Here is a 22,385-nt window from a genome sequence, read left to right on the forward strand (position 1 = left end):
AGGGGATTAGTTGTACCAGGCATTATAGCAGGGCATCTGTGAACATCACAGCTCCTAAAAGCATACCCTCTTGTAGCCATCGATTACACCAGGCTCGGTTCTCATGCAGCGTGCCCTGGAGAGGAGTAACTCCTCCAGGCAAACTCGTGCTCTTGGCTGGTTCACACTTCTGGAAGTTAATATTCTTGTTCACTTATTTGTCCATAATCATTATTTCTATTTCTATTTTTCCTTAAGCATATGGCTTTCCCTACATAATACACTTTTTTTTTCATAATACACTTTTTAAAAAATTCATTGAATTCTCCTGGGTATCTTCAATATAACTTAAGCTTTCTAACTTCTCGTAAAAAGTCTTACATATGAACATCGCACCTGATAACCTGACATTTTTTACTGTTTACCCTGCCTATTGTGGCTTGCATTTCCTCTTAATGTTAAGATTTATAACTGAAGGCAAGAAATCTCTGCTAATCTAAAACATTTCCCCTGTGTTCTTTCCTCTTTCATCTCATTTCTGTTGCTTTAGAGATTATATTTTTTCCTAATGTGATTAGGGCCTAGATACATATTCACTCGCTGAAAAACTTGGGTAAGACTGAAAACAAAGTTTAAGTTCATTCCTATTGTATTAATGATGTATGTGTCACAGATCATGTTTCACTTGACAAAATTTTTGTCCAAAATATCATTTTTAACAACCATATCATATGTACCTTTACAAGTTATTATGCATAAAATACTTTTGGAAAAAAGAAAGCCTTTTATAATGATAAGCATCATCATCCCAATTTTATAGAATCTTATGATATTACTATACCCATTTTTTTTTACTTGAGCAAAATGAGTTTATTTTAAAAGCTATATATAACTTGTAAGAGAAATCAGACAGCAATAATAAACAAAATTAAATAAAAAATATTAGACCTGAAAGGACATTTTTTAAAGATAAGGTGACTTCCATAATTATAATGGTACTTGCCTAATCTTGCCTCCTCATTTTAATGTCATCTCATTGAGGTCAAGACTGTCTCACTTATTTCCCCCCTTATGATAAGGAATAAACTATGCCTTAGACATGGTAGGAATCCAGTGAGTTAAATTAAGCTAGACACTTGCCCTGGAAAAGATTACGTTCATATATAATGAGTAGTAGTAATTCCCTCCAGGGATAGTGTGATTTCAAATAAATGCAGTATATGTGTGCTCCACCCTACCTTACCATCAGTAAACACAGTTGGCTCTAGAAAAATACAATATTTTTAGAGTAGCATTTTTCTTTTCTTAATCCTGTTCCCTTGGGACATCTAGTTTTGCTAGGACAGAAGGGAAGACACTAAAAAGACAGAGAAAGAAAGCCTTTGAACAATAAAAACTAGCAGGAGGCTCATCAGAAGCAGGAAGCATATGGGTGGAGCTGATTGGTACCCTGGATGCCAGCTGTTAGATCCAAGGCAGATGGGCTTTGCTCTGCCCTGAAAATGCTTGTGTCTGGCCAATAATCACACAGCACAACAGCCAGATTCCAGCAGTGAAAGGCAGAGGAGAGAGACTTTTTATTCGTGGCATTTGTTGCTCTTTGGATGATATCTGCCCTGAAGACTTAGATTATGTTAATATTGCTAGCCATATGCTCTGTATACTGTGGTAATATAGTGTTGTCTTGGTTGCTAGCTACTTTGGGTGTTGTGGTTAAGCAAATTGTTGCTTTAGCCACCAACCACATTCTTAGTCTAAACTCTGACTTATTAACTTCTCTCCCCACCACTTCCTCTTCAGAAAACTGCTATGATATGATGTGCTATGCCTCTAGGTTAAATTATCTAGATGTTGGTTAGCCCATTCATCCCAAGGATGCATGTATACCTCTCTTTTACTCCCTTACTGGCTCACTCATATGTGGTTATTGACTGTTCACTTACCAGCCCATTCAATGGTCTCGGACTGAAATCTGGGTGTTATGAGTAGATTTGAGAAGACCCAGAAGATCTTCCTCCTGCCCTTAACCTTCTCTACACCATTCTTGGTTTAACACAGTCACTCTTTCTAGTAAAATTCAAGTGGTAATTTCTATGTATTGAGTACCCTCTTTCCACCTTTAAAATGGTGAACTGCCCTGAAAAAAAGCAACATATTGCTAAAATTATTATACATGAATTTATAAAATTAAGAGAGAGAGAGAGAGAGATGGGACATGAGGACATTAAGCAGCTTACAAGGGGAGTAGAGGAGGGACTGAAATGGAGGTGAGAAATGAAGAGGAGCTGTAGTCTCTCACTTGGGCTTGGCCCTAGGACTTTGGCTGCTAAGCAAAGATCCCGTGCTCTTCACAGGAACCATCGCATCAACCTAGAGCAAGTACAGCAGGTGAAGGAGTTCATCCAGGACTCAATTGTTCCAAAATATTAAAGCCATTTCTTGATGTGTAGCTTAGAACAGTGATTCAAGTTGAGTACTTCTTTCTCCCATTAGACAAGAGAACCTTTGATGGACAAATGGATCATCTGTAACTTTTAGCTATTGGCAAAAAGTTAAATATAAGATCTGACAAATTTAAATTTTCAGACTGAAAGTAAGGCTTATGTTTCCATGTTAAGAGCCATCATATTTGATTCTTTAAATATAAGTAAAGTAAAAGTCTCTACATAAGACATACCCATTTTAGAGATTTTAAAGTATTGCTAATGTATGTCCTGTATTGCTAATGGCATTTTTGTACTTAAATTTTATAATATGAAACCATTAATTTTTTAACCATAGAAGAGGTACTGCATTTAACAAAAGAATAGGTATAGAGTTTGCTACCAGTACCATTAGGTATATAAGGATAAATATAATTAGTGCAGTTTAAAATTTGACTAATTAAATTCTGCAGAACATCTGCATATCTCGAGGGGATATGGACACTAAAAGCCACTAGAATTTTGTTTTCAATTAGGTGTATATTGACTGGTCATGTGGACATTTTATGTTTTTGGGTACAAACTATAAGTCTTCAGATTTAAAAGCATAGTGACTTTGTGTAACTGGATGTAATTATACCCAACAGGATTTAAATAAACTTCTTAGCAATGTTTTACAGATTACTAGAAACTGTGTACAAGAGGCTTGGTAATATAAAGATTCTAAACTCAATCATTTCTCTTGTCGACTTAGTTTATATTATTTCTAGTTGATCTGTATTTTCTACTTTCTAAAGTTAAATGCTGCATTTTTCTTAATCCAAAAGTATGTGATTAAAAATCTGTCCAATTAGGTACATTGGTTTAGAAAGTTATCCTGTTGCTATTCACTTAACAAGAAAAAAAATTCTGTAAACCCACCAAGTGTGAGGGTAAAAGTTGGAAGGAGACTTCTGTGCTGTTGGAGGGAGATATTTCATTGTTGTGGAAATATTTGGAATAGATTACTAGTATAGTCAGTTCTTGAGTGTGAAATACCACACTGTCTAATATAACATTTTAGAAGAAAATTAATAAAAGATGAATGTGAAGAAAAATGCGTCTTCATACAATATGGAGTAATTTCAGCTGTTTATTCAAGGTAGTATTCTAAAATTATGAAACCGAAATGCACCTCAAAATTCCCTAATTCTTAGTTTTTAAGAAGACAGAGGGGCCCGAACCGGTTTGGCTCAGTGGATAGAGCATCGGCCTGCGGACTGAAGGGTCCCAGGTTCGATTCTGGTCAAGGGCATGTACCTTGGTTGCGGGCATATCCCCAGTGGGGGGTGTGCGGGAGGCAGCTGATCGATGTTTCTCTCTCATCGATGTTTCTAACTCTCTATCCCTCTCCCTTCCTCTCTGTAAAAAATCAATAAAATATATATATAAAAAAAAAGAAGTTCAAGGGGCATGACCAAAATTAAGTCTATTTGTAATTCTTAGCACTTAGTCAAGTATCTCATAAGAAGCACAGGGCCTTGTATTAATAACTATTCTGTGTGAATGAATGAATGAATAACCTGCTGACCACATTTAACTGGCATTTTTGGTTTATGTACTACATAACTTTAAACTAATCACTGGATCCCACCAGAAACTATTTTGTGCTTAATTTTTTTCCAAAAGTATTTTATGCAAAATAGCCTTAAAAAGAAACGTCTACAACAAAGATGTAAAATTGTGGATAATTTTTATTTTGTTCTTTCTGGTTTTGTGTATTTTTCAAATTTTTAACAATGTTATAGAGCTAACTATTTTCAAATACATGGCTAAAATCTATCTTAAAATGAAATACAAATTTCACCTCTCGTAGCTAACATCTCATCTGTGATAGAAATTACAGAGGCCTTGCTTTTACATTAAAGGCTACTTTAAAAATTAATGTAATTATAACTAAACAACATGTCTAGGATTGATTTAAAGGAAGTAGACTTTTATCTGAACCTGAAGAAACTGAATTAATGTTACTGCCATGGATACAGAGCAACATCAGTTCCATTTTGTAGTATCCTTTTCTGAAAAACAAGCAATATACTAAGTTGAATGCCAACTTTCTTCTTGCAAGTATAATCACATTGTATTTATTATTAAACATATTTATAAATGTTGGGTAAAAATGTTACTCTAAGTATAATCATGTTTGAATGACTGGAATAAAAAGAGCCATGCTAACCAATAAAAATAACCCCTTGCTCTCCCTGATAGGAACTTGAACCCGGGTGTATGGATATTCTGAGCCACTGTAGCAGTTGGCAGTTGAATCCTGTGACTAATGGTAGAGATTTTTGTCTAGGTAGATCAGATGGACTTAGTTAGATATCTGCCCACTGGAATGACATAACAGGGAGATATCTGATGAATATTGTGAAACATCTGTGAATGGATCACAGCTACGCCTGGATGTGAATCATTCTTCCCCCCAAAATCTAGTTTAATAGTTAAAAAATTCCAAACTGTTATCCCATAAACTGAGATGTTTGGCCTATTTTAGGAGTTGGGAGGGAATGAATACAACACATACTCTAAGACATTTTGTCAGTAAGTCATTTGTCTGTGTTTTAAACCTCTAAATTTAGGAGAGCCTAAAAACTTGTTGAAGGTCATCAGTGAGAGCCTGGGGTCAGTGCAACCAATAAAATACACCTTCTTCAATTGATCGCCACCAGAGACGACAGCACTTAACAGTTTTCCTGATCAGGGGATTTCTTATCTTTAAATTCAACTTGGTTAAAAGTGTGCAAAACACGATGGAGGCACTCCCACCTCACAAGTCCATGACTTTTAAGGGACCTGTGGGGAGCATTTGGTGTGCAGCTCTTTCGGTGACAGTTTCCTTTACTGAACGATCCTATTTCACATTGATTTTCTTAATTTGCTATTAAACTCTTTTCTTTAGGCTACTATTAAAAGTAATAGAAAAAAGGCAAAACTGGAGGTTTGTGTGAGGCTAGCTAGGTGTGAAGCTGTGATTTCCTAGGTACTGCTCATGCTCCTACCTGGTTATTGAGACAGAGTGGTGAGTAGGGGGATAGCTTCGTCTGCTTTTATTCCAATTCCAGGAGCAACCTGCTACCTCTATATCAACTGAAATCTTTTCTTGTCGTTTGACCTTTTCTCTGACATTTTGATAGACTTATCTTTGCTTCTTTTGATTCTTCTTTTTGAGCCTACATAAAGTCTATTGACCAGGGATGTTCACAAATCAGAGTGTGTCTGTGTGTGTTGTGTATGTCTTTGTACTTTGTGACATGTGAGCAAGTTGTGGTTGGTTGGATGTCTTTGCCAATAAATAACAATCATACTTAGAATTGTACATATTTTATAATGAGAATGTTTTAGCTGTGGCAAACATTTATAAGAGTTTTTAAGAATGAGATAAGTATTTTGTAAGTTCAGATTTTATGGAATATGTATGCATCTGTTTAACAATGGTATAATCAATGGGCCCAACTCCGTTAAAGTAGATTAATGGGTTGTATTCCAAAAGTTCTCTGCGATCTTTAAATTCTAGACTTTGTGGGCTGTTCGAAAAACAAATATATAAGTGGAAGAAAAGAATGAAATGTGTGAATGTGATGCGCTCCTAACAAAGACTAAATTAATTGGATTTGTCCTACAAATATCAAAAAGTAAATGCACCCCTATTGTTTTGTTTTAAAATAGATATACAACCATTGTTTTGCATTGAAATGGATATTCACACATTTTATCTGATGATATTTAGGGAAAATGAAGATTTTTTTTTCTTTTTTAAGGAAAGCATGAAGAAGATTATACACATGGGACTGCTAATTATTTAAAATCACCAATAGTTTCTTTTCTGAACTTGAAAACAGTTATGTTACTAAACATGAGAACAATAATTTTGCCTAAATGTGCAGTATAATGACCAGGACTTCTCTCCCTTTTTAGAGAAGCAGTCAAGTGCTTTTGGAACAGAAAGACAGCAGCGATCCAGTGAGGTTGATTCCTCACAGAGGAAAGCTGTGCATACCTAACTTATTGGAAGGTAAACTACTCTTCAATTCATTATGTTCTCCTTTTCTCAAGGTTTCCAAAAACAGGAGGTGGTCTGCAAAAGAGTGGATGACAGCTCTATTGTCCAGGACAATTACTGTGACCCTGACACTAAGCCACCTGAAAAGCGAAGACGCTGCAATATTGAGCCCTGCTCACCTGAGTAAGTAAAAGAAGAAGTGAGAATTATTTTCTTCAAGTACAAAAAGAAAAACATTGGATGTTCACATTTGGAAACATATATTCATATTATGTGATTAAATTAAACAGAGAAAAGGGGATAAAACATCACAGCGGGTAGAATTTTGATGAGCCTTTCAATGAGGAAAGATGCTTATTTACGCACAGGATTCAGTTAACTCCTCTAAAGCAGGAACTTCAGTGGTTGATCCTGGCACAGTGCTGGAAATTATATTTCATCAGTTGCTAAAGCACAAATCTTTCATATTTTTAACATCTCTGACATTAGGATTTATCTTGCAACTGATTGTGTCTTAAAATAATAATCAGCATTATTTTTTTTTCTTTTTTAAAATATATTTTATTGATTTTTTAAAGAGAGGAGGGGAGAGGGATAGAGAGTTAGAAACATCAATGAGAGAGAAACATCAATCAGCTGCCTCCTGCACACTCCCCACTGGGGATGTGCCCGCAACCAAAGCACATGCCCTTGACCGGAATCAAACCTGGGACCCTTGAGTCCACAGGTCGATGCTCTATCCACTGAGCCAAACTGGTTAGGGCATTTTTTTTCTTTCTTAATGGTACATAAAATAATAACATCTGAGATTCAATAAAGTATAGTAGATAAAATGTGCAGTTCAATGTTTTCCAGGTATTTATTCTAAAGGTCTAAAGACTTTGAACATGGTTTAAAAATATTCTGCATTGGCATATCAGTGCTTTAATTTCTGGCCCAGTTTTAAGTTCTGTCATCCTAGGCATCCTATCTTTGGAGTGTAGGGCACAGAGGTGTACTTCAGCTTCTTTCTGCTGATTGATGTAGCAATTATAGCTCACTGTAAAGGGAGGCACAAGGAGAGAATCATTCATCTTAACGATGACTTTCAAAGAATTAAAATTTTAGAAATATGAGTCCTGTTAGTGAGCCACATTTTATAATCTGTAAGAACACAAAGGTTTCTTGTTTGAGCAAAAGGCAGTGACTGTGTGGAAAAAAAAGACATGGATTCTGAGTTGATCATGCAAATACTGATCTTCATAGGGATTTTGCCTGTTTGACAACTGCAAGACAAAGCATGTGTGAATGGCATTGCATTCCTGTTGCAGAGTAACTATTGTCCTCCTGGTTAACTAATTACTCCAACATGAACTTGATAAAGAAAGAGAGAGTAAGCAAATGAATTTATATGCCCCAGGATCTAAGTAATTTCTTTTTCTAGAAATGATTACTATTAGTTACAAAAACCTGGGACTTAAAATAAATAAGAAATTAGGTCCCATTATAGTTAAAGCAAGATGTTTGTTCTCAATATTTGTTCCAAAACAGTAATGCCTTATGAACTTTCATTATCCAAACTCAATATTTGCCTGAATATTTGATATTCACTACAACTCATCTCTTGAAACTGTTCAGGGCAGTGGCTACCGATTAAGGACACAGGGAGTCTAGAGTGATATAAGTTTTTATTTTAAGAATTTAAAATTTTCATGTCTCTTCTTTATGAAATGTGCTCACTATGTAGTTTATTCCTTAAAATCCAGACATGGGAAAATATATAAATATGACCTATGATACATATTGTAAAGACAAGATATTGTGTTTTTTTTTTTCACTTTCCCTCTCTTTTGTCAATTACAAGTTTATTTCAAGCTGAAAAACTATATAAAACAAAATGATGCTCAAAAACCTTGGGCCAAATTTTGAAGTTTTCAGTAACTTCAACATATTTTCATATAATTATGAGTCTCAACCCATCAACTTAATTCCCTGACACTCAGGATTTTAAGTATTATGTTTGGCATTTGATCAGCCATTTTAGGCATCTGAGTGGGTCTGGTCACACCTGTTCTATTTTGGCCTCAGCTTTTTTATTTGTTAGAGCTTAAATGCTATTCAAACGTCCTTTGAGATTTCAGTGGTTGGTCATTCCATCCCATGTATTTTAGGCTTGGCTATTACATGAGGGTGTGTGTGTGTGTGTGTGTGTGTGTGTGTGTGTGTGTGTGTGTGACACTTTAAGGATAATTGGCATATTTGAATTAACATACATAATTAAAATTAGGTTTTCTCTTTTTGAATTCTGAAAAAGTTATTAACTTTTTAAAATTTGAAGGTGAGAGGATGGGATTTGAAAAAGAAAGGTAAAGAGAATATGAGAAAAAGAAAATTTAGGCTGAGTTTTTTTGGGGGTAGAAGAACTAAAGAACACTTAAAATATTACTCTTTGTTAGTTCATTTTTTCTTAGTTTCTTTTAAATTTGTTCTTTATTCCTTTGAATTCAGACTGTGAAAAAAAACTCTTAAGTCTTCAGAATGGTTGTTGTATATGATTCCCAGTAGACATTGGTATTATAGAGATAAAAATTATAGGAAGACTATTGAATTCAGTAAGACATTATTTAAAAAAAATTTAAAATATTTTTTTGTTGATTTTAGAGAGAAAGTGAAAGGGAGAGGAAGATAGAAACATCAATGATGAAAGAGAATCATTGATTGGCATGAATCCTTCATGCCCCACACTGGGGATAGAGCCTGCAACCTGGGCATGTGCCCTGACCAGGAATTGAACCATGACCTCCTGGTTCATATAGGTCGATGCTCAACCACTGAGCCATGCCACGCCAGCTGGGCCGAATTCAGTAAGACTTTAAATGAGTGTGGAAGAAAGGAGATAGGTGTTTTGTTTTTTCAGATGATGCGATAATTGTATTTGTTGTTTTTTTAAAATACAGATTAAAACAAAGATTTTAAAATGCAGATAAGTAAAAAACACTTATAATACTACTGTTAATACTTTGATGTATATATTTCACAACTTTTTTCTATGTCTGCATAGGCATGTGTATATAACAAAATGTATAATAATATTTATTATACTTTACTAGAGGCCCAGTGCACGAAATTTGTGCATGGTGCGGGGGATCCCTCAGCGTGGCCTGCACCCTCTCTCAGTCCAGGACCCCTCAGAGATGTCCAACTGCCGGCTTAGGCCCTCGTTCCTTACCACCTGCCTTCTCACTGCTCCTTACCACTCGGTTCACGGCTCCCACCACTGCCGCTGTGCTTATCAGCTGTGAGCTGGCTTCTGACTGAGTGGTTTTCCCCCTATGGGAGAGCACAGACCACCAAGGGGCAGCTCCTGCATTGAGCGTCTGGTCCCTGGTTGTCAGTGCGCATTATAGTGACTGGTCATTCTGGTCATTCTGCCATAATGGTCACTTAGGCTTTTATTATATAAGTAGCCAGTTCTCAACATTATTTTGAACATTAAATATCTTCTACCACATTTAGTAGATATGTCATTGTTTATTTAAATTAGCTTCCCACTGTTAAACAATTTTGGTTGTATCCTAGCTTTTAATCCTTTACAAAACCATAGCATTAAGCATTTTTGCTACTAAAACTTTGCTCTCTGTAATTATGCCCTTATGCTACATGCATAAGAATAGAATTTCTGGTTCAAATGGAAATATAATTTAGTCCTTCAGACACATTGTCAAATTGTTCTCTAGAAAAAACATATGAATGTATACTCCCATTAATAGTATATAAGAATGTCATTTCCCTAAACTGAACAACCCTGGATATTATTACTTTAAAACTTATCTTTGACTATTTTATAGGAAAAAAAGCCTTGATATCTAACTGTTGTTCTATTTAGTATATCAAATTGCTGATGAGGCTGAACATTAAAAAATTATGTCCAGTGGCCATTACTTCTTTTTTGCTTTTTCTCTTCATGGCCTATCCCATTTTCCTATTGAAGTGTTATTTTATTATTAATTTGTATGAGCTCTTAATGTATTAAGAATATTCACTCTTTTTTCTGTGCTCCAAATAATTTTCCTGGTTTGTCATATGTTTTCCATATTATTCATAGTGTTATGATCTATTTTTATTTATGAGCTTTAAAATATTATATAGAAAAACTCCCCAAAATTTATTTCTTTCATTGATACAATGTTTAGGAAGGCCTTATCCAGTCTAAGATTATACTTTCAAAAATTTTTAATGTACACTTTGATCTATCTAAAATATATTTTTCTACTTTGAAAAAAGGATCCTTATTTATCTTCAAATATTATTGTTTTTTCAATACCATTAACTTAAAATCCTAAATAGTATTTTTCTAATCAAAAAGTATCTTTTCAGATAATGAGATATTTTAAATGTCTTTAAGTCACATTAGAGAGTTTATAAGTAGAGTATTAAAAAATAGAAGGCTGTAAGATTTGTTGTATAAAGAAAATGACAGGGGACTAGAAAGACTAGATAAAAGACATTGGTAGAGAAATAATAATAATAACAACAACAACAACAACAACAATTCATTTGGAAGATCTTGAAGGGCCAGAGGAAGCTTTGCTGGGAAAAATTAATACGCTCAGAGCAGCAATTCTTCTATAAGAAAGAGTATAGTAATGAAGATGGCGAGGTGACATGGGACAGGAAGAAAACAAGAATTCTAGAGACATTGAGTGAAAAATGGTAGAATTCATGACAAAGGTTGAAATAATGGAAAAAGGGGAAAGGAGTTGATATTAAAGATATGATTGATAAGAAGCATGACTGATTGAAGCTCCACCAAAAATCAGAAGTAATGCTGAGTTGGAATCCAGAGAGAAAGGCCAAGAGTTCAGTTTTGACCATGTTGTCTTTTAATAGCAAGAATATTTCTATAAATGACCTCATGTGAAGAATCCTTATGTACTGAATCTTATTCCAGTATGAAACTGGTTTTTAAATTGAGAAAATCAGGAAGGTGAAAACAGTGGAGTGCTATACATTGTGGAAATACTGTGACCAAGCATTAGAAGATAGTTTTTAGATAAGTCAGCATGGAAGGCACACTGGGCAAAATGGTTCCTTTTCTAAGGACAACTAATTGGGCAAATTCATATAAAAATAATTATAGCACAAGACAAAATATGCAAAGTGCAGTTAGAGAGTTATAAGCAAAAGTGCTAAAGGATTCTCTGGCTGGGGAGAGATTTTTACCAAGGGGCTAGGCTTAATTTAATAGTATCTTTTATGGTAGAATGTTTAACAATTATTTGACTCATTGTGCCTCACCCATAGACAATTATAATTGGTTAAGTTTAGAAAAAGATTCATCAGAGTCCTCTATAAAACTCGGAAATTTAAGACCTAGGAAGAATTATAGAAATCATGTAGGCCAACTCCCATCATTTTATAGATGAGGGTAGCTGATCTCTAGTGATGTTTTTCCCATTATACCAGACATCACCAACTTTCTAAGTTACAAATCTAATGTCTGCTGGCATTTTAATACTTCTAATTTTGTTTCATCAACGCCTTCTCAATTGCCACAATTTCAGAGATGTTTATTACGTTGATTTTTTTTTTTTTTAGAAAAATGGTTAGGGCATAGAGGCTTCTGCTTAATATTAGATTCACTTGCCAATTAGCTGAGGAAAGAGCAATTTTTCTTTTCTTTTTTTTTTAACCACCTTCTTGTTTTGAAAATTGTTCTAAAAACTATTTTAAAACCTAGGAACGTTTTACTATTTACAAGTAGTTAATAGGTTACATACTTGAACCTCTCTGAGTAAAGATGTTACGGTAAAATTCTGAAGATTCTTTTTCATTTTTCTATGTGGTATTTATAAAAAGTTTTGATAACTAGACCCTTGACTCTGGGATAAAGGTTGGAAAATCTCAATACGCATTTCAACCTGTCAATCTCTTTCACTCATAATCCAAATATCTAATATAAATTTATTTTATGTGCTCTGCCATTTCCCTTTAAGTTAAAAAGCAAAAATAATATTCTGCTTTTATGATGAGTTCTTTCTTTTAAAATATTCAGGTTAACCAAAGTTGGGGGAAAGTTTTTTTCTAGTGTCTCTCTTATTTCCTCCTCCCATTAATATTATTATTTGACCTATTAATGTACAGATACTGCAAATTAAATTATATAGGCCGCACCAAGCACTTTTATTCCAGACACTCAAATATGAATCCACTAATTGTTAGTGTCTAATGGATATGAGGGAGCTTGTGAGGATGAAGACAGTTTGACCATCGTGTCTTCAGCTCAGGGAGAAACAGCTCCAGTATTGTTCAGGCTATAACGATAATGTTCAGCGAGTGACATTCCCAGAGAGAACTTTTGTGTTCAGATTTTTACCACCGAATCTGGAGGAGGAAAAGAAGTAGGGGGAATGTCATCAGAGGGTCAAATACATGGAGAATGCAGGTGAAGAAAGCTGTCTGTCTTCAACTGGACAGGGGAGTGGAGAAACTGAAACAGGAGATGCAGTGGTAAAGTTGCAAAACTATGTAAATACTTGGAGTGTGATTTAATCCTTCGGAGAGACATGGGGAGGGATGATTTTCTGAGCAATAAAGATGCAACAGGAACTGACTATGACGCCTGAAATCAGAGCTACAGTCAGAAGGGAAATGGGAAGGGTGGTTAATACTTTTACTTTCGTACATTCCAAGTTAAATGCTGGAGTGACACATCTCAGCTAAGAGATGGTTGGCAATAAAGGAGAGGACAAAGAATAAAAAGGCGGAGGTGGCCCTGAGCTCGTGCAACAAAGAACAGCAACACCCCTGAATCACTGCTATTATTCTGGGCACCTGTGTTTAATTTGAGGGCCTCCATCCCTCTTACATTATGAGACCTAATGAGATCATGGCTGGAGGTGGTATGACTGAACATTTTGTGGCTGAGTATACACATTTCTGTTTTATCCCCTAATCTTGGTGATGAAATCACTGTTGCGAATTGAATCAGAGTTTCACTATGGCTGGCATGCAAGTTATTATTCTCAGTACACATTTTCCTCTTTACCAAAAATGGTACTAACATCTTGGGATCATGTTCATCTGTGGAAAACAAAACAGAAAGAAGATGAAAACCACTTTAAATCTTCTCTGGAAAATGACTTAGAAAAAAAGGTTAATATCAGATTTTTAAAATTTAAGATTAAATTATTATACTTTAAATCAATTTTTGGTTGAAAATTTTTGGATTTTGACAAGAAGCTGAGAATCTGGTTAATTATGATACCTCTAAATGCTGGTTTTCCTCTATAAGTAAAGATAATTCAAATAATAATAGACAAAGGAACCAATGGACATAAGACACTGCGGGGTATTGGATTTTGACAAGAAGCTGAGAATCTGGTTAATTATGATACCTCTAAGTGCTGGTTTTCCTCTATAAGTAAAGATAATTCAAATAATAATAGACAAAGGACATTGTGGCATATTTGGCTAAATGCAGGCTCAAATTTAGGCTGCTAATACTCTGACTTCACTAAGGTACCATCTTCCATGTATAAAACTGGCACAATGAGCTAAGGTTGCTAAAATAGTGAGCAATTTGTTCGTAAGTGTTCGGACTCTTCTCTCTGGGTAGTTGCCCACCCAAACGCATGAGCATATCCATTGATGATAGTTGCATGATTTATAGTCATGGATTGAAGAAAATGTGACCAAGATTCTACTATTTAGCTGTTGTTAAAAGTGAAATTCGGTGGAAATAGCAACTGATAGGGAATCAAGTCCTAGTTCCGTCATTGCTCTTTTCATGACTTTGGAGAACCATTTTCCTAACACAGGGTTTTATGTTCTTCTTCTCTAAAACAAAGCACAATGCCTTGAACACAGTAGGCATTCAGCATATATTTATTAAATTAAATACAACAATATGTCAGCCAGGACTCTGGTTGGAAATAATACAACTTCAATTTCAGCTAGCTTTAGCACAGAAGAGGGTTTGCTGGTTTATAGGACAAGTCTCAGGGAACTACAGGAATGGACCTAGCTTGAGGCATGGCTAGAATCAAGAACACACACACCATTAAGACTCTAGCTCCTCTGCATTCCTTCAAACCAGCTAATTCCACTTTAAGGCCACCCGCAGCTCTTACCTTTGTGACCAGAAAGGAAAGGGGTCCCTTTTGCTCTAGTTGAAATATAAAAATTCTAAAGCCAAATTGTCATTGATCTGATTTGCATCATAATTCACACCCCTTGGACCAATTAATGTGTCTCAAAAGTGAGTCCTGCGGAAGTTTTACACACACACACACACACACGCACACGCACACGCACACGTCCTGAAGTTATATGTATGAAAGTTTTCTGATGACTTTAGGGAAAAGGAGTGGTATACCCATAAATGGGAGATGTTCACCTTGTTAAGATATTTCAGTTTCTTCCAGGAGTAAAGGGCTCAAAGCAAGGAGCTGATGTTTTCACAGAGCTGGCTCAGGGCTCTGCTCTTCCTGCAGGTGTTTAAGACTGTCATGCCTTCAGGGTGGATACCTGAGCCTCCTCTACCACCATAAGGAAGGGAAGGCCCTCTATCTCCTACAGAGCCTGGCGTTCATGTCTGGGAATCAGAACAAATCTCTAAGTTTTAGCATAAAATCCTGAATTGTGAAAGAAGCAACCTCAGTGTATTAGTAATAACAGCTACTGTTGTAGGTCAGACCCTCTGTTAGGAGCTCTCTGTGGTGTGCTGAGGCCAGCTAGCACTGTCTCCTGAAACCCCATTAGTAGCATGTCTTCTCTTTTCATGTTCACTGTGTCTGTGTGGTAACTCAAAGTGGTCATATAAAAAAAGGGCAAATGCAACAAATCAGGATCCCCTTCCTCCTATGAAGAGCCAGTCGTTAAACATTTATAACACATGACTGGCAGCTTCATATATTGCCTTATTTAATCCTCATAACAGTCTCACAATTGTATCATTATCCTCATTTTAGAAATTAATAAAAAAGGAGAAGAATCAAAGAGGTTAAAAAATACATACTGCGTTACTTACTTGAATGTACTTTTGCCTGTTCTGAAACCCATGCACTACAGTTTAGGAGGCAACTGACAGTGAGTTATTTTTTCCTTAGAAGTTCTTCCATTTGTCATTTGTGACGTCAACAACACTGAAATGTCAGCTGTTCTAGGAAAAGGATGTAGTCCATTGACAAACGTGCCTTCACTCAGCTGGAAATCTCTGGCTGCACTGAGGAAATTCTCTTCTGTGTTTCTCCCACTTGTTGCTGCAGGTGGTTCATTGGAGATTGGTTGGAGTGTAGCAAGACTTGTGGCGGTGGAATGCGTACAAGGGCAGTGCTCTGCGTCAGAAAGATGGGACCTTCTGAGGAGAAGACACTGGACTCCAGCGCTTGCTTAACGCACCGGCCCGTTGAAAGAGAGTCCTGCAACAACCTGCCATGTCCGCCTCAGTGGGTGGCTTTGGACTGGTCAGAGGTAAGGAAATTGGAAGCTGTATGTTTTGAGATGTCTTAACTATTAACACCAAAGCATTTCATATTAAGGACACCTGAGCATGTGAGCATCTTAGAACTCAATCATTCAGGGGTATAAAACAGTGAATTTGGCCATGTTATATTTTATTGCTGCTTATCAGGAAGTAAGTTTTTTGGGGTCAGGGAAGTCAATGAGAAACCAGTCTGATTCAAAATAAGCCTAAAGTGAATTTGAAAGAATATTATAGTGAGATATATATCATCTAAGTGGTTTTTCTTTTTTACTATCCTTAAACAGCCTCATAGGCTCAGAATTAGTGACATCTTTTTTCCCAAGTAATCTTCTAGCCTAACTACATAACTCAGATATGAATCTTTGTCAATTTATTATCACTTATTATACAAAGAGAAGAAACCTGGAGCTGAGGTGTAACACACCAAAAAGTCAAATTTAGGTTCTATCAGTACCTCCATGTAAATGGTCATTGGGGAAGTCCTGACTAAAATAATGTTTTTCTGGCAGCCATGTATAGAAAAGAGCCTAATATAATCTAGAGGTCTCAAAAAAACAGTCTCATGAAAAATGAGGTAAGAGGTAGAGTTCATTCTTAACTCCTTATTCTGCAGGAGACATAGACATATACACTCTATACCATTCTCCACATTTCCCAAAGGAAAGCTGAGTCCTTCTGTAGTGTTGGTTAATGGTAAGAAGGATGAGTACCTGGTTATATGGCTAATGGTCATTCTTCTGGTTGGCAAAACAGGATGCATTTCCTCCTAGAAACATTATGGTACTTGTTTTAGGTGTTTTCTATAGACCTCATGAATTTCTCAAAAAATAACAAATTTGCTATTTAGAAACCTCTGGATGTAACTTTCCCCTTGTGACTCTTACTGCTTGAGTGGCCTTAGTTTGCTAGAGGTATGGGGCTCACAGAGGGATGTGGAAATGGAGATTGTGACCAGTTGTGATTATCCGTGTAATCTTTGGCAGGGATTGGGAGTGTTCTCCCAAATTTCCTGGCCATAGTCCAGCTTCAGTAATTACATTCTGCCCACCTAAATTTTATTTGTGTTTCAATCAGATGTAGAGATATTCTTGGTATTATTCACTCAGTGGTTATGAAAAATAGTATGAACTCTTCTGTTCCCTAACAGTGGCTTGATTAACTCCTAAATTAATTGGAAAGGTAACATCCTTTGATAAAGAATAGACATTCTGCAGAGTTGTACACATTAGTACTTCAATTCAGTATCCAAGACCCATATAGAAGTCCATCAGTAGTCTTTGATTAATGATGAAAAATTTGTTTTTGGAGAATAAAATCATAATTGGGAGGCCTGATGATTGCAGCAGTTTTAGGGTTTCAGGTCAAGTCAGCAAGTATTATTGAGTTTTACTAAACACACTAGTCTAGTCACTATGGAGAATACAAAAGAATTTATAAGGTTGGGAAAATAAGAAATATCCATTTAACAACTGGAGAATAATATAAAAGAGTGTTAATAAAATGGTGGATTGTATGGTATAAATGTATATGTGATATAGAAATTCAGAGCTGAGGAGGTCAGAATGGCCTGGAGTAGGATTGGAAGGTTTTTTAGTTGATGGGAATTGAGCTGAATGTTGAGGGAATATAGGATTTGAAGTAGGAAAGAGAACTGGGAAACTAGAGAAGGTATTTCTGAGAAGAGAAACAACAGAAACACAAAGACCATGTAGGGTTGGAGAAAAGGGTTGGTTTTAAAGAATAAATGGATGATAATAAGAAGGCTTGAATACAAAGTTCTGGCAGCCACATCATTTTTCTACAAAAAGTGGAAAAAGCTGACAAGTTCATATGCAGAAACTAGAAAAAAGTTTGTACCAACCACTAAAACACCAAAACCTCATGTGCAGACTCATTTCACATTGGTCTCTTGACCTACATATTTCTATATATTTTTAATTACATTGAGAAATAGCTTATGTATATATGTACATTTTCATTCCAAATAGCATTTTAAAGTTTTCTTCCTAATTCAACCTCATATTGGTTGTAGTTACCCTACTTTTAGAATTTTGATTCTTATCTATCCAGTCTTAGTCATTCTTAGGAGCTGCCTGAAGAGATATGTGTAAACTAAAGGGGCTTTGAGTCACATTGCTGCTGTCTTCTTTAAGATAGCTGAGTCAAAGTTTAGGGGAAAGAAGTTGTGCTGAAGGTGTCAAGTGTACGTGTTGGGACAGTCACCTTGAATAAAGGATTGGTAGCCACCGATGTCTCTCCACAGACAATGCAGGAAAATGATCCTAGGGTAAGCACTGGTCAAGAAATGCTGCCATTACTGTCTCAAAGATTCACCATCGGTACCATCATCATCATCCTTTATTCAGGAGGAAAGATGACTTTTGCCCCATTCAGTCCTGTTTATTTTCCACAAGAGGGGTGCACTCTCTCCCTTCCATTTCCTTACGTTACCAGGAAACCCACCTCTTCCCTAGATGGGTTAAAAATAAGTGAAATAAGAGCATTAAGTGGAAACAAAGTGAGAACAAGGAGCCTGTTCTTCCCAGAGGAATGGAACACCTCCCACTAATGAAAAAAGGAGGCCCCCGGCCGACAGAGGGGCAGACAATGTTCAGTCTCTTTCAGTTAACTTTTGCAAATATTTCACACCATATTCTTTTGACACGCCCATGAAAACTTCCCTCCTTTTTCTGCCCTCTCCCCATGTCCAACTGTCAGCTCTCTGAGCTCTGCTAATCACAAGGGTGAGGTTCGACTGGTGGAAACATGTTGCAGGAAGAGGAATGTACCCTTTGACCTTTCTCTTTTCATTGCCGGCCATTCTAATATAAAATTTCCATTGTTGCAAGGCCAGGAACCATTTTTTGTTTTCTCCATCAGTGAAACCCACCTGGTGCGTATGACAAAAAAAAAAAAAAAAAAGAAGAAGAAGAAGAAGAAGAAGAAGAAAAAAAGCCAAATTACCCCGGTAGAAAATGGCTCTTCAGAAGCCTTTTGTGAAGCTAATGAAGCCACAGCTTTCCCATTCCCTATCATCTAGCCTCACTATTGGGATCACCCATGCTATGTTGGACTTAAATAGTTTTCTGTTTTTCCCTCTCTTGGCATGTAACTTAAAAGCATACTGTGGATGTGCTCCAGCAATCCCAAACCTTTCTTTTGATGTATCAGGATAGTTTCTTTAGACTCACAGAGCACCCATTGAAAAAGTTCTGTTTCTTGGAGTTACTCTTGGACAAGTGATGACCGGCATCATAATCTGTTGACTTTATAGGACTTACTTTTGGGTAGCATTTCTTAAGAAGGATGGAAGGTGCGGGGTGGGGAGATCTACTCAAAAGGGTCTGTGCTTTGTTTTGTAGACAACTGTGATATCACCTTATTTATCCCAGGTTCCACTCTGGCCCCATAACTAAGTAAATGAAACCCACCTCTCCAGACAGAACTCAGTCTAACCCCAAAACATTAGCATTTCTATCCTTTACATGTGAGAGCCAAATTGTTTTCCCTGGTGTAGTTTCAAATACTTCTTTCTTTTTCTGAAAAAATTGTTTTTGTTTCTTAATCGTAGAACATTAAACAAAACCATAAATGCATTTCTCACAAAAAGCACTTCTTATATCCTACTGAGATGAAAAAAAATGATCTGGTCAGATTTTAAATGTTAAGTTCTCATGATATGGCTCAGCTAGCGTGGCTCAGTGGTTGTCAGATATGGCTTGGCTGGCATGGCTCAGTGGGTGTCAGCCTATTAACCGGGAGGTCACAGTTCGATTCCCAGCAGGGCACATGCCCAGGTTGGGGGCTTGATTCCTGGTGTGGGGTGTGCAGGGAGGGAACTGATCAATGATTCTCAGCATTGATGTCTCTCTCTCTCTCTCTCTCTCTCTCTCTCTCTCTCTCTCTCTCTCTCCCCCTTCCTCTCTGAAATCAATAAAAAAAAATATTTTAAAAAAGACTGTCATTCAATTTTATGCCCCCTTCCTCCCAGCCTAGTACCTATAGAAGATGTGAAAATGTTTTTGTTTTTTTAAGTGAAAGATCTATAAACAGGTTGAAAATGTTGTAGGTAAGGTTCTCATGTGGCTGAGAGAAAGTACAGATTTTAAGGAAGTGTTCAGACGTGCAGGGGAGAAAGCTGGAGGACTTGAGTCAGTCACTGTGTTAAGTAGGTGACTCAAGAACAGAGCACTCAGATTAGCCTGGAGAAGGGGTAAATAATAGCCTTTCGGACCTAGGAAGAAGCACCTTTTTCCTTAGTATAAATGGACTAATTCAACTAAAGAATAGTAAAATTCATTATGTTTAACTGATGGACAGGGAAAAGTCCGGAGGTTTTCTGTGCAATAAACCATCATGTGTTCTTAGCTACCCCCATGTGAGAATACTCATGTAAATCAACTTCTCACTCAATTCACAAAGACAGGTTCTTGTGGTCTACTAATAACATAGGAATTTTCTTCAGAAGACTACACCCAGCAAATAGGAAACCAACAATTCCACATTCCAGAAATTAGCAGAATCTTATCACAGCTGAATGTGGCCAAGGCTAGGGAGGAATCGAGGAATAAGCCTACCCACAATAAAAAAAGAAAATAAGTTAGCCAAGAAAAGCAAACTTTGGGTTTAGCTCTTCAATACCTTAGGGAAAAAGATAAAAGTACTTCTGCTTAAAAACTTAGGGAATTTTTATATCTGAAAGACTTTGCCTAGAATTTAGTGTGTACATGTACTGTATACCCCAGTGATGGCGAACCTATGACACGCATGTCAGAGGTGACACACGAACTCATTTTTTTGGTTCATTTTTCTTTGTTAAATGGCATTTAAATATATAAAATAAATATCAAAAATATAAGTCTTTGTTTTACTATGGTTGCAAATATCAAAAAATTTCTATATGTGACACGGCACCAGAGTTAAGTTAGGGTTTTTCAAAATGCTGACACGCTGAGCTCAAAAGGTTCGCCATCACTGGCTATACCCTAACACATATTTACTTTAAGAAACACTTTCTTGGAATTTTCCTCTATCCTTTGACTGTCTTTGTTCATTAATATTTGTTTTCTTCCCAGTGCACCCCCAAGTGTGGTTCAGGATTCAAGCATCGGATTGTTCTGTGCAGAGCAGTGACCTTTTCTAAAACGTGTCAACTGCATACTGTCCACAGGAGAGCAAACCCTCTACCCGCATGCGCTGCAGCTTGAGAGCCGCTGCCCTCCTGCTCGCTGGGTGACAGGAGACTGGGGCCAGGTAAGGCAGTTGCACTGTGGTCTTCCCTGAGGCAGCACCTTGAGACACAGGTAGCAACATATAGAAATGGAGGTGTAAGATATGAGTGTGGAACAATGCACAAACAGCAGCAGCCACCCATAGACACACTTAGCTATGTTTCTCCATACCTACACACTTCTCACTTCTATCAACTCCTTGGATGCTGACATTTTAACTTAAAATTAAAAGCAAAATAGTCTAGATGGCCAGAGATTTGAACAAGCTACCGAAACTTTGAATTCTAATCCCAACTCCCTCAACTAATTTAAGAACCAGTCAGTTAACACCAGTGTCTTAATTTTCCTACTTGCAAAGTAACTTTTTTTAACCTCACAGAAAAGATATGGGGGTTTTGATTGACAGTCTTTGAAATGTCATTAATACTTATTCTTCAATGGATTTTTCTGATGGAGATTATGAATTGGGAAGCAAGTATAGGGCTTTTGGTATCTATTTTTATATTATACTCATTTCCAGTCTATGCTCCAATTCTTTTTTTTTTCTTTCTCATTTTTAAATTGTGTTATCTTGCTGAAGGTACCTTAAATCCTTTAAAAGCAACTTGATATTTTTGCACAGAAGGAAAGTTAAAGTATTGTTGTTCTTTAGTGTACAAAGGAAATCTATTAGGTTACATTAAAAAATGACACTCCAGAAATTAAGTTACTAGACTATCAAAGCTCTTTTCCTGTGATTTTATAGTTAACCTTGTAGTGAATCATTTTTTTAATATCTGAGACCAAAATAAATCATAATGGAATATAACTACACTGGTACCATTTTGTTTGTGCTCTGGGACTGCCATTACTTATTAAAAATGGCATTTCATAGAAATTGTTACCAAAATTCTGGCCAAAATTCCAAAATTCAGTATTGCTGGAGTATAGCAGTATCTATAGACCTCTTCTGTCACACTGGAGAGCAGGCAAAGATTTTCAGTCTCCATTAAGGCAAATTAATATACTTGCTCAGCCTTGTGAGGAGATAAAGGAAGTATGATCATAAAGTAATTAACATTTGCATTTGATAGCAAATAATTAATAATTTGGTTTTCTATAACAGTATTTAGTTTAATTTACAAAGTGCTCTGTAGGACACATTCAGTTTTATAGCATTTCTTGGTTACTTGTGGGAGAGTGCAGTGCAGAAAGAGAATTGATATATACTATTATGACTGAATAGGCTGTAGAGTGCTGCTGGATTG

The 22,385-nt window shown here is 36.4% G+C and overlaps 1 protein-coding gene across 1 annotated transcript in view; it reads left to right on the plus strand.

The window, feature by feature from the left end:
- ADAMTS6 (ADAM metallopeptidase with thrombospondin type 1 motif 6) overlaps positions 1-22,385 on the plus strand; it is a 221,523-nt gene that overhangs the window by 179,647 nt on the left and 19,491 nt on the right. Inside the window, 5 exon segments of the mRNA XM_014452423.2 lie at positions 6,495-6,624; positions 15,690-15,894; positions 20,983-21,052; positions 21,055-21,113; positions 21,116-21,160. Coding sequence (XP_014307909.1) covers positions 6,495-6,624; positions 15,690-15,894; positions 20,983-21,052; positions 21,055-21,113; positions 21,116-21,160 — 509 coding nt within the window.

The sequence above is a fragment of the Myotis lucifugus genome, unplaced genomic scaffold (genome assembly GCF_000147115.1).
Source record: "Myotis lucifugus unplaced genomic scaffold, Myoluc2.0 scaffold_0, whole genome shotgun sequence".
NCBI lineage: Eukaryota > Metazoa > Chordata > Mammalia > Chiroptera > Vespertilionidae > Myotis > Myotis lucifugus.